The 11,990-nt window shown below is 43.6% G+C and overlaps 2 protein-coding genes across 2 annotated transcripts in view; both read left to right on the forward strand.

The window, feature by feature from the left end:
- BRD8 (bromodomain containing 8) overlaps window positions 1–5,549 on the forward strand; it is a 50,555-nt gene extending 45,006 nt beyond the window's left edge. The window contains exons 23-25 of the mRNA XM_012807080.2: window positions 270–338; window positions 3,560–3,737; window positions 5,449–5,549. Of these exons, the coding sequence (XP_012662534.1) occupies window positions 270–338; window positions 3,560–3,737; window positions 5,449–5,496 (295 nt within the window). The 3' untranslated portion in view covers window positions 5,497–5,549. The remainder of the gene's footprint in view (window positions 1–269; window positions 339–3,559; window positions 3,738–5,448) is intronic.
- Window positions 5,550–7,532: 1,983 nt separating this feature from the next.
- The window catches only part of NME5 (NME/NM23 family member 5), a 19,686-nt gene continuing 15,228 nt past the window's right edge, over window positions 7,533–11,990 (forward strand). Inside the window, exon 1 of the mRNA XM_023514682.1 lies at window positions 7,533–7,661. Within this exon, the coding sequence (XP_023370450.1) occupies window positions 7,533–7,661 (129 nt within the window). The remainder of the gene's footprint in view (window positions 7,662–11,990) is intronic.

Consider the following 11,990-nt stretch of genomic DNA (forward strand, 5'->3'; position numbering starts at 1 on the left):
CCAGCTTTGGTGTATGTGGCTGGCACCTTAGCCACTTGAGCTACAGGGGCCCAGCCTATTTTACATTTTTTTAGAAAATTCTCTGTTTGGCAAGAAGGAACTAATAGATTTCTTCCTAATGGTGCTTACAGTTTGTATTCTCTTAAGGGAAGTCTAAGAAGATATGAGCCATACTCTGTAGTTTTAAGTGTTCTTGTTTGTAGCTACTCCCCTCATTTAGAATGATTTGCCAGGGTTTCTTCATCATCTCTGGGTTTGTCCCTTAACAGGTTCAGCAGTCCATTTCTGAAGCCTGTGTCAGAAAGGCAGGCTCCAGGGTACAAGGATGTGGTGAAAAGGTCAGTGGAAAAGGGGTCAAGAAAGGTTGGTTGCTTTTATATCTGCCTATTCATTCTTTATTTCCCATCTATTAGATTATTTCTTTAGTTACATTTAGTTACATTTATTTACAAACTTCAAGATATATTTTGAACAAGTTTGTAAAGTTGTGGTAAGCTTCATATTTTCATTTAAGAAAGAATGTAGGCTGGCAGTGCCTGTGGCTCAGTGTGTTGGGTGCTGGCAACATACTCTGAGGCTGGCGGGTTTGAACCCAGCCCCGGCCAGCTAAGGCAATGATGATAATTGCAACAACAACAAAGAAAAAAAATAGCCGGGTGTTGTGATGGGTGCCTGTGGTCCCAGCTACCTGGAAGGCTGAGGTGGGATAATCGCTTGAGCCCAGGAGTTTGAGGTTGCTGTGAGCTACTTGGGAGGCTGAGGAAAAAGATGCCATTGTACTCTACAGAGACTCTGTCTCGAAAAGAAAAAGAAGGGATGTAGGCAACAAAATGTTTATGTGGGCTTTTTATTTACTTTTTTTAAGTTTTGAGTTTTAAGTGATAAGATCCATTCATCATAATCTTAAATTAGCCTTTAATAGTTTTTGTTTCTGTTCTTTTGGAGCAAAATCCTGTATTCACTTAAGCAGCTGGTTATAGGTATGCTAAGACAAAAGTGTTAATCCAAATGGAAGTTACAAACATTCGTTGATTGCACTAGTTTGGATTTTTATAGCATAGATCATCTAAAATGCCATCATAAATGAGTATAGTAATAAGAGTATAAAATATAAAAGATCATGACAGAACCTTTGGAGACTTAGTCTATTTGTGTTCCTATAAAAGAATACCACAGACAGGGTAATTTGTAAAAAAAATAGAACCATATTTTTTATGGTTCTAGAGGTTGAGAAGTCCAGGATCAATGTGCTGGTAGGATTGGTATCTGGTGAGGACCACTCTCTGCTTTCAAGATGTTTCCTTGTTGCTATATCCTTCAGAGGAGATGAATGCTATGTCCTCACATGGCAGAAGGGACAAAAAGGCAAGAGGGCTCTCTCTTCAATCTGCATCCCTTTCTTTCTTTTTTTTTTTTTTGACAGCCTCAAGCTGTTCCCCTGGGTGGAGTGCTGTGACATCACAGCTCACAGCAACGTCCAACGCCTGGGCTTAAGCGAGTCTCTTGCCTCAGCCTCCCAAGTAGCTGGGACCATAGGCGCCCACCACAACGCCCAGCTATTTTTTGCTTGCAGCCGTCATTGTTGTTTTTAGTGGGCCCCGGGCTGCATTCAAACCCTGCCACCTTAGGTGTATGTGGCTGGTGCCTTAGCCACTTGAGCCACAGGCGCTGAGCCCTGCATCCCTTTCACAAGGATCTGAATCCCCTTCTTGAGGGAAGAGTCCTTTATGAGTTAATTACCTTCTAAAGACCACACCTCTTAGTTCGGTTGCATTGGGAGAAAAGTTTCAGTGTGAATTTTGGAGGGGGTATCATCATTGAAACCAGAGCAGAGACAAGCTACTTTACTCTGTAAATGAGGAAACTAGGCTAAAAGGTGGTCATGACTTGCCTTTGATCAACTAACAGTTAATAGCAGAGCTAAAACTAAACTCCAGATTTTTACCTCCAAGGTTAGTCATCCTTGTACACTGTATGGCTCCTGTTACAGACCTGTTTTCTATATCTTATATAATAATAATTTATCAGTCAGGCATGGTGGCTCATACTTGTAATCCTAGCATTCTAGGGAGGCTGAGGCAGAATGATCCCTTGAGCTCCGGAGTTTGAGATCAGCCTGAGTGAGAGTGAGGCCCCATCTCTACTAAAAAGAAAAATTAGGCTGGCATTATGACAGGTACCAATAGTCCCAGCTACTGGGAGGCAGAGGCAAGAGGATTGCTTGAATCTAGGAGTTTTTTGTTTGTTTGTTTTGTTTTGGAGACAGAGTCTTACTCTGTTATCCTGGGTAGAGTGCCATGGCATCATAGCTAACAACAACCTCCTACTTTTGGGCTGAAGTGATCCTCTTGCCTTAGCACCCCACTCCCTGGGACTATAGGCATATGCTATAATACCCAGCTAGTTCTTCTGTTTTTAGTAGATACAGTGTCTTGCTCTTGCTCAGGCTGGTCTCAAACACTTGAGCTCAAAGCATCTTCTTGCTTTGTGAATCCAGGAGTTTGAGGCTGCTGTGAGCTAGACTGACATCATGGCACTCTAGTTTGAGCAACAGAGTGAGACTCTATCTTAAAAAAAAAAAAAAAGAGAGAGCGGTGCCTGTGGCTCAAAGGAGTAGGGCGCCAGCCCCATATACTGGAGGTGGCAGGTTCAAACCTATCCCCAGCCAAAAACTGGAAAAAAAAAAAAAAAGGTGGCACCTTTTTTTAGGTAGCTCAGTGGGTAAGGCGCCAGCCACATACATTAAGGGTGGTGGGTTCGAACCCAGCCTGGGCCAGTTAAACAACAATGGCAACTGCAACAAAATAGCTGGTTGTTGTGGCAGGTGCCTGTAGTCCCAGCTACTTGGGAGGGTGAGGCAAGAGAATTGCTTAAGCCCAAGAGTTTGAGGTTGCTGTGAGCTGTGATGCCACAGAACTCTACTGAGGGTGACATACTGAGACGCTCTCTCAAAAAAAGAAAAAAAAAAAGATTTGTCTATCTTACTATTCACTTAATCCTCATTCTTTTCATCTACATGAAAGGAAAAGTAATTCTTAGCTTTTGATTTATGCAGTAAGAGAAGTAGATTAAATACATAACATATGATCACACATTGTAAACAGCCAATGACTGCTGTGTGATAAACTGATCATTGTAGCTTTCTACAATTTTAGTAAACCTAGGGCCAGCACCTTTCCTATAATAGTAAAGTGGAGTGGCTTTGCCTGTGGCCTCTGAAGTCAGGCTACCTCTGAACTGGACTCCAGGCTTTATGATTTTAGACAAATACTTTACCTCTTTAGATCTCAGTTTCCTCATCTTTCAAATGGAGATGATAATGGTACCTAACTTCTAGGCTGAGAAGATTAAGTGAGCTAATATAGAAAGTGCTTAGCATAGTGCTGGCCTATTATAAATAGTAAAATGTTAACTGTTGTTACTGTTTTATTATCTCATGGGGGTTGTTACCTTTGTTGCAATTTTCATTAACTGTTTAGTTCTCTGAGAGAACATACTAGGTCACCACATGTTCCACAGGAAGGTTTGATTTCCTCTGGTTTCTCTTGGCTACCTGCAGACCCATGGACTTAACTAGCCTGAAGAGGAATCTGTCCAAGGGACGGATTCGCAGCATGGTCCACTTCCAACGGGACCTGATGCTGATGTTTCAAAATGCTGTGATGTACAATGACTCTGATCATCACGTGTACCATATGGCTAGGGAGATGCAGCGAGAAGTCTTGGAGCAGATTCAGGTATTGTACGTAGAAAGCTACAAGAAAAAGTAGTATAGCCTCTGGAATCTGATTTCAGAACGTCTGTTAAAGTAAAGGTGATACTGAGATGACCTCAGTTTATCTTTAGAGGTGATTCAAGATCCTGAAGGATTGATACTGTGCTTGCTGGTTTGGACAACCCGGAGCCTCAGTGGGTCCAGCTTTATTGGATAGCAAAGTAGTGTGAGAAGCTAAATAGTGAAGAGCTCTTGAAAGGGGTAATATCTTCAATCTAGGCATGGAAATTTTTTAAAAAATTTTAAAAAGGAAATGAAGAGAGCTGGAGATAGACAAGAAATGGGAACTTCTGCTTCCAGAGTCTCAAGTCAGAGAGCCAAACTTGTAAATCAGAGGCTGGAATTGCTATTTTTTAGTTGCTACATCTGTTGCTATTAATGTATGTTCACACTTCCCTATCTTTAGGGGATAAAACATATTAGCCAGAAGTATTTTTTTTTCTGGGCAGCATTGTGGTTTAAATAAAAAAAGTATAGTTCAGCCCCATGTACCGAGGGTGGCAGGTTCGAACCTAGCCCTGGCCAGCTAAAACAGCAGTGACAACTGCAACAAAAGATAGCCGGGCATTGTGGTGGGCACCTGTAGTCCCAGCTACTTGGAGACAAGAGAATTACCGAAGCCCAAGAGTTGGAGGTTGCTGTGAGCTGTGATGCCACAGCACTCTACCAAGGGTAACAAAGTGAGACTCTGTCTCAAAAAAAAAAAAAAAAGTATAGTTGAAGCTGGGCGCAACCTTACACCTATGAATCCCAGTGCTTTGGGAACCCAAAGGCCAGGAGTTCAAGACTAGTGTGGGCAACACAGCAAGACTCCATCTCTAAAATTTTTTTTTTTTTTTAGATAGAGCCTTACTCTGTCACCCTGGGTAGAGTGCCTTAGAGTCATAGCTCACAGCAACCTCAAACTCCTGGATTTGAGCAATCCTCTTACTTCAGCCTCCTGAATAGCTAGGCCTTCAGGTGTGTATCCCTACACCCAGCTAGGTTTTCTATTTTTAGTAGAGACAGTGTATCACTCTTGCTCAGGCTGATCTTGAACTCCTGAGCTCAAGCAATCCACCCATCTTAGCCTTCCAGAGTTCTAGAATTACAGGCATGAGCCACCATGCCTGGCTCTACAAAATATTTTTTTAAATAGCTGGCTGTGCTAGCTCCAGCTACTCGGGAGGCTGAAGCAGGAGGATTGCTTGACCCCAGGAGCTGGAAGCTACAGTCAGCTATGATCACAGTACTGAACTTTAGCCTGGGCAACAGAGGAAGACCATGTTTTTTTGTTTGTTTATTTTTGAGACAGAGTCTTGCTTTGTCACCCGTCCTAGAGTGCCCTAGCATCATAGCTCATAGCAACCTCAAATCAATCCTCTTGGGCTCAATTGATCCTCTTGACTCAGCCTCCCAAGTAGCTGGGACTTCAGGTGCCTGCTGCACCACCTGGCTATTTTTAGAGATGAGGTCTGCTCTGGCTCATGCTGGTCTCCAACTCCTGAGCTCAGGCAGTTCACCTGCCTTGGCCTCCCAAAGTGCTAGGATTACAGATGTGAGCCACTGTGCCTAGCCCAATACCAGGTTTGTAAAAAAATAAAAACAAAATCAAAAAAAGCCCTTTAGTTGAATATTTGATTTTTTGCAGTTTTTAAGAGTCATAGCTTGCTATCTGTTCCTTGGCTCTGTAGGTGCTGAGTGCTTGGTTAGACAAAAAAGGAGACTTTAGTGTGGAATGAGAACAAGCCAACCAAGTGGATGATGGAAGACAAACTAGAGCTGCTACCCTAACCTTTTCTGGAGTTTGAATCTCTTCCCCGAGACTCTAATCCATAGAAGATCTCAGTACTTGTTTACCACTTCCCTGTTGTCTTTTCTAGTAAAAAAAGAAAACCTTAACTCATAGTCAAGGAGTCAAAGATGCCTGTGCACATGATATTAAAAAAATAGGGAAATTGAGTTTTGGGTTTATGCCACCTTTGTTCCATAGGTTAATTAGTTTAAACCTTTTATTAATGCTCCATAAATAAATGTTATTTTACAAACTGAATGTTGCAGTTTTTTATTTTTTTATTTTTTATTTTTTTAGAGAGAGCCTCAACCTGTAGTCCTGGGTAGAGTGCCGTGACATCACAACTCACAGCAACCTCTAACTCCTGGCTTAAGCGATTCTCTTGTCTCAGCCTCCCAAGTAGCTGGGACTACAGGCAGCCACTACAATGCCCGGCTATTTTGTTGTTGTTGTTGTTGTAGTTGTTGTTGTTTGGCAGGCCAGAGCTGGATTCAAACCTACCAAGTCTGGTGTATGTGGCTGGCGCCTTAGGCACTTGAGCTACAGGCGCCGAGCCTGAATGTTGCTTTTTAATGATTACAGAAGCTGGGATAAGAGGGTACAACATCATCTGGTGAAATGAGTAAAGATATTTGACATGGGCTCGGAGGCCGTAGCACAGTGGTTACAGCACCAGCCACATACACAGAAGTTGGCTGGTTTGAACCTGGCCCGGAACCAGCTAACCAACAATGACAACTGCAACAAAAAATAGCCGGGCATTGTGGCGGGCGCCTGTGGTCCCAGCTACTGGGAGGCTGAGGCAAGAGAATCGCTTAAGCCCAGGAGTTGGAGGGTGCTGTGAGCTGTGACGTCACAGTACTCTACTGAGGGTGACATAGTGAGACTCTGTCTCAAAAAAAAAAAAAGATATTTGACAAAGTTCTCCTTACATTCACTGTGTGGAAGGGGATGGGGGGAGTCTGATTTGTCTCATCATTTATAAAGTGAAGATAATGAAGCATCTTTCAACTGAGGCAAGGATGAAATAAGATAAATGATGAGGAAAAAGAAAACATGTAGTGCTCTAAAGATGCATAAGGAGGCTCGGCGCCTGTGGCTCAAGTGGCTAAGGCGCCAGCCACGTACAACCAAGGTGGCGGGTTGGAATCCAGCCCGGGCCCGCCAAACAACAATGATGGCTGCAACCAAAAAATAGCTGGGCGTTGTGGTGGGCGCCTGTGGTCCCAGCTACTCGGGAGGCTGAGGCAAGAGACTCGCTTGAGCCCAGGAGTTGGAGGTTGCTGTGAGCTGTGATGCCATGGCACTCTACCCAGGGGGACAGCTTGAGGCTCTGTCTCAAAAAAAAAAAAAAGATGCATAAGGAGAATAAAAACGACTGTGGCTAGCTCCCTTTCTTGGATAAGCCTAGCTGGCCAGAGGCAGTGAAACACCTTGCTGGAATGGGCCCTTTGCAGCCACCGTCTGCAAGCTGGGACTTATGCGTCGGGTCTCCTAGCAACAAGTAATAGCACCGGAAGGCGAGGGCTTGGGTGAGTGCTCATAGAGTCAAACTCAGAATTTGCTGGTGCAGCTGACAGTCCCAGGTGACTTGGGGGCCCTGCAGGGGCCGGGGCACTTTACTAAGACAATGGGGTGAGCAGCTCACCTGTCTAGGAGTGGTGCGCGGTGTTTCTGTGCCCTCCCTCGCAACCTGCAACCTGCGCTAGTTCCAGGCCTTCCTGGCCCTCCTGGACGCTTTGGCTTCTGGTCACGTGAGCCCCTTAGTTCTTTTGATCTCTGGGAAAGCAGGTGTGAAAACTCGGGGATCGGTTTGGATGCAGTAGAAATCTTATTGCGACCCAGTTAAAAAACACATGGCGGTTTCTACCTTTATAAATTAATAAAATCAAGTACCTAACGTTGGTATTCTTAATCACAGTTACACTGAATTTTCAGTTGATACTTGTCAGGAACTCTAAAATTGTACCCTGAAAAGCCAGAATGGAGATATCCATGCCCCCACCTCAGATACATGTAGAAAAAACTCTGACCATTATTAAACCAGATATTGTTGACAAAGAGGAGGAGATACAAGATATTATTCTCAGATCTGGATTCACTATTGTTCAGGTAACTTCTGGTCACAATGATCATGCTTTCTTTTTCTATTCTTTCTTAAATTTTTAAAATGATTATGTAAATGTGCCCACCAATTTACATCATTAGTGTTTAACATTACATTTAGGTTTATTCTTTTAAGTATAAAAGTTATATATGAACGTTTTAAGTTTTTTAATACTTCACAAGGCCATATGATGAGAAAATTGACTTTTCCTTTACCTGTCCTCTCCCACTCCAAGACCCAGTCTCCAAAGAAAGATGTTCACTTACCACTTTCTCTTCTTCCAGAAGTTTTCTGTATACTTACATTTTTTCTCCCATAGAATAGAGCAGTTCCCTTCCCTCAATCTCCTTTACAAAGTCTCTCAGATAGGCTCGGCGCCTGTACCTCAGTGAGTAGGGCTCTAGCCACATACACTGGCCAGTTCCAGTCTGGCCCAGGCCTGCTAAAAACAATGACAACTGCAACCAAAAAATAGCTGGGTGTTGTGGAAGACGCCTGTAGTCCCAGCTACTCAGGAGGCTGAGGCAAGAGAATTGTTTTAGTCCAAGAGTTTGAGGTTGCTGTGGCTGTGACGCCACTGCACTCTACCAAGGGCAACATAGTGAGACTCGGTCTCAAAAAAAAAGTCTCTCAGCATTCCAGATTACTACGTGTGAATCTGTGTTATTCTTCCTAGTTTCTAGGTACTGTCCTTTGTTTTGGAATCTCAGCTTATTCATTTGATCCTCATGTTTTAGGCTGTTAGCATATTTTTTAATTATTACAAATTTTGTAGTAATTATCACAGTTATTCTAGAGTACTATGGCATCAGCCTAGCTGACAGCAACCTCAAACTCCTGGGTTCGAGTGATCCTCCTGCCTCAGCCTCCCAGGAAGCTGGGACTGCAGGCTCCCACCAAGTGCACAGCAACCTCAAACTCCTGGGCTCAAGCGAGTCTCCTGCCTCAGCCTCCCAAGTAGCTGGGAACATGGGCGTCTGCCACAATGCTTGGCTATTTTTTTTTTTTTTTGGTTGTAGCCGTCATTGTTGTTTGGCAGGCCCGGGCTGGATTCGAACCCGCCACCTTAGCTGTATGTAGCTGACGCCCTAGCCACTTGAGCCACAGGTGCCGAGCCTCCTCTTCTTTTTTTTGAGACAGAGTTTCACTATTTTGCCCTAGGTAGAGTGCCATAGTGTCATAGTTCACAGCAACCTCAAACTCTTGCCTCAGCCTCCCAAGTAACTGGAACTACAGGCACCTGCCATAACCCTTGGCTATTTTTTGTTTTTAGCAGGCCTGGGCAGGTTCAAACCTACCAGCCCTGGTGCCTGGCGCCCTAACCACTGACAGCACCAGGCCTAAATTTTCTATTTTTAGTAGATACAGGGTCTCAATCTTGCTCTGGCTGGTCATAAACTTCTGATTTCTGCGGCACCTATAGCTCAATGGGGAGGATGCTGGCCACATACACCAAGGCTGGCAGACTCGAACCTGGTCCAGGCCAGCTAAACAATAATGACAACTACCAAAAAAAAGCCGGACATTGTGGCAGATACCTGTAATCCCAGCTATTTGGGAGGCTGAGGCAAGAGAATTGCTTAAGCCCAAGAATTTAAGGTTGCTGTGAGTTGTGACACCGGGGCATTCTACCAAGGGCAACATAGTGAGACTGTCTGCAAAATAAAACCAACTTCTGAGCTCTGACTCTCAGAGTGTTGGGATTGTAGATGTCTGCTACAAGTCTGGACTAATTGAAATATTTAATGTTCTATGCATTGAAATATTTAATGTTTTATGTCTGCTATTTGTTTTGCAGTGGTAAACATTGTCATTCTAGAGTTGTGAAAATGAATGTAAATACTGTTATTAAAAATTGTCAAATAGGGGCTCAGTGCCTGTTGCTCAGAGGCTAGGGTGCCGGCCACATACACCAGAGCTGGCAGGTTCGAACCCAGCCTTGGCCTGCCAAACAACAATGACAACTGCAACAAAGAAGTAGCCAGGCATTGTAGCAGACTCCTGTAGTCCCACCTACTTGGGAGGCTGAGTCAAGAGAATCACTTAAGCCCAAGAGTTTGAGATTGCCCTGAGCTATGATGCCATAGCACTCTACCCAGGGCAACAGTTTAAGACTGTCTCAAAAAAAAAAGTCAAATAGGGTGGCACCTGGGGCTCAAAGGAGTAGGGCGCCGGCCCCATATACCAAGGTGGTGGGTTCAAACCTGGCCCCTGCCAAAAACTGCAAAAAAGAAAACATCAAATACGGCCCTATGCAATGACTCATGCCTGTAATCCTAGCACTCTGGGAGACTGAGGTGGATGGATTGCCTGAGCTCACCAGTTCAAGGTCAGAGCAAGAGCTCATCTCTTAAAATAGCCAAGCATTATGGCAGGCCCCTATAATCCCAGCTACTTGGGAGGCTGAGGCAAGAGAATCGCTTAAGCCCAAGAGTTTGAGGTTGCTTTGAGCTGTGATGCCACAGTATTCTACTAAGGGTAACAAAGTGAGACTCTGTCTCCAAAAACAGAAAAAAAATTATCAAATAGAACTCAATATTTTTTTTTATTTTTTATTTTTTTTGAGACAGAGCCTCAAGCTCTTGCCCTGGGTAGAGTGCTGTGGCATCACAGCTCACAGCAACCTCCAATTCCTGGGCTTAAGCAATTCTCTTGCCTCAGCCTCCCAAGTAGCTGGGAGTACAGGTGCCTGCTATAACGCCGGCTACTTTTGGTTGTAGTTGTCATTGTTGTTTGGCAGGCCCAGGCTGGATTTGAACCTACCAGTTCTAGTGTAAGTGGCTGGCACCTTAGCTGCTTGAGCTACAGGCACCGAGACAGAACTCAGTATTTTTAATCTTCCCTTTTTGTACTATTCTCATTTGAATTTCTATTTTTTATTCTCTTACATAATATCATATTACCTGTTTAGGAAAGATAAGAGATTGTAGCTGAGCTTTAAAGAGATAAGAGATTTGCAGCTGAGGGTAGGAATGGTATAAGAAAGTATAAGGAACTATTTAGTACAATAAAAAGACTCAGGCAAAGATGAACTTTTTAATGTTAGGAAAACTGGTAGCCACTAATAAAAGTTGAATCAACCCAGCGGGGCTTGTGGCTCAAAGGAGTAGGGTGCCAGCCCTATATACCAGAGGTGGTGGGTTCAAACCTGGCTCTGGCCAAAAACTGCAAAAAAAAAAATAGTAAGTAAATAAAAGAATCAACTATTACAAACTTCAAATCTGAGATCTAAATATTGAAAAGTAGCCTTCTTTACTGTGACTTAAAGTCTAGAATCCATAAAAGATTGATAAAATGGGCCTGGTGCTGTGGCTTATACTTATAATCCCAGCACTTGGGAGACCAAGGCAGGTGGATTGCCTGAGCTCACAGTTTTGAGACCAGCCTGAGCCCAGAGCAAGACCTCATCTCTTAAAAATAGCTGGGTGCTTTGGCAGGTGCCTGTAGTCACAGCTACTTGGGAGACTGAGGCGGGAGAATCGCTTAAGCCAAGGAGTTTGAGGTTGCTGTGAGCTGTGATGCAACAGCACTTTACCAAGGGTGACAAAGTGAGCTCTGTCGCTAAAAACCAAAAATAAAAATAAAAATAGGGTTTTTATAATTAGGAGTCAAATCTTCTGGAAAATGATTTATCTTTTCAGTAGGTGGCAGTGTTTCCTTTGTTACAAACTAAGGGTTCCATTCTGATAGTGTTTGAAATTACTGCTGCTCTTTGAAAATATCCAACCTAATTTCAAAGTTTCATCTGATCTAATTGTAAAGCAACCAATGGAATCATTAAGTATCAGTTTTCATTTAAGATGAACCCTTAATTTTAAAAATTATGCTACATTGGCTCGTTGCCTGTAGTTTAGCAGCTAGGGCGCCAGCCACATACACCAGAGTTGGTAGGTTTGAACCCAGGCCAGGCCTGCCAAACAACAATGACAACTACAACCAAAATATAGCCGGGATTGTTTCAAGCACCTATAGTCCCACCTACATGGGAGGCTGAGGCAAGAGAATCGCTTAAGCCCAAGAGTTTGAGGTTGCTGTGAGCTGTGACGCCACAGCACTCTACCGAGGGCAACACAATGACACTCTGTCTCAAAAAAAAAAAAAAAAAAAATTATTGGCTAGCATACCCGTAAAAGGAGCTCTCCCCTGATTGTTAAGGAGCATGTGACAGGTAAGGGTTTTTACTGTACTAGATGAGATTTTATTTTTTAAACTCAGCAAGAAAAACCCCCAAACAAGAAACACTAATATGGCTGGGCAAGATGGCTCACGCCCTAATCCCAGCACTTGGGAGGCTGAGGCCAAAGGATTGCCTGACCTCACAGGTTCAAGACTAG

This window comes from Otolemur garnettii, unplaced genomic scaffold, assembly GCF_000181295.1.
Source record: "Otolemur garnettii isolate 467f Iridium unplaced genomic scaffold, OtoGar3 scaffold00003, whole genome shotgun sequence".
Classification (NCBI taxonomy): Eukaryota; Metazoa; Chordata; class Mammalia; order Primates; family Galagidae; genus Otolemur; species Otolemur garnettii.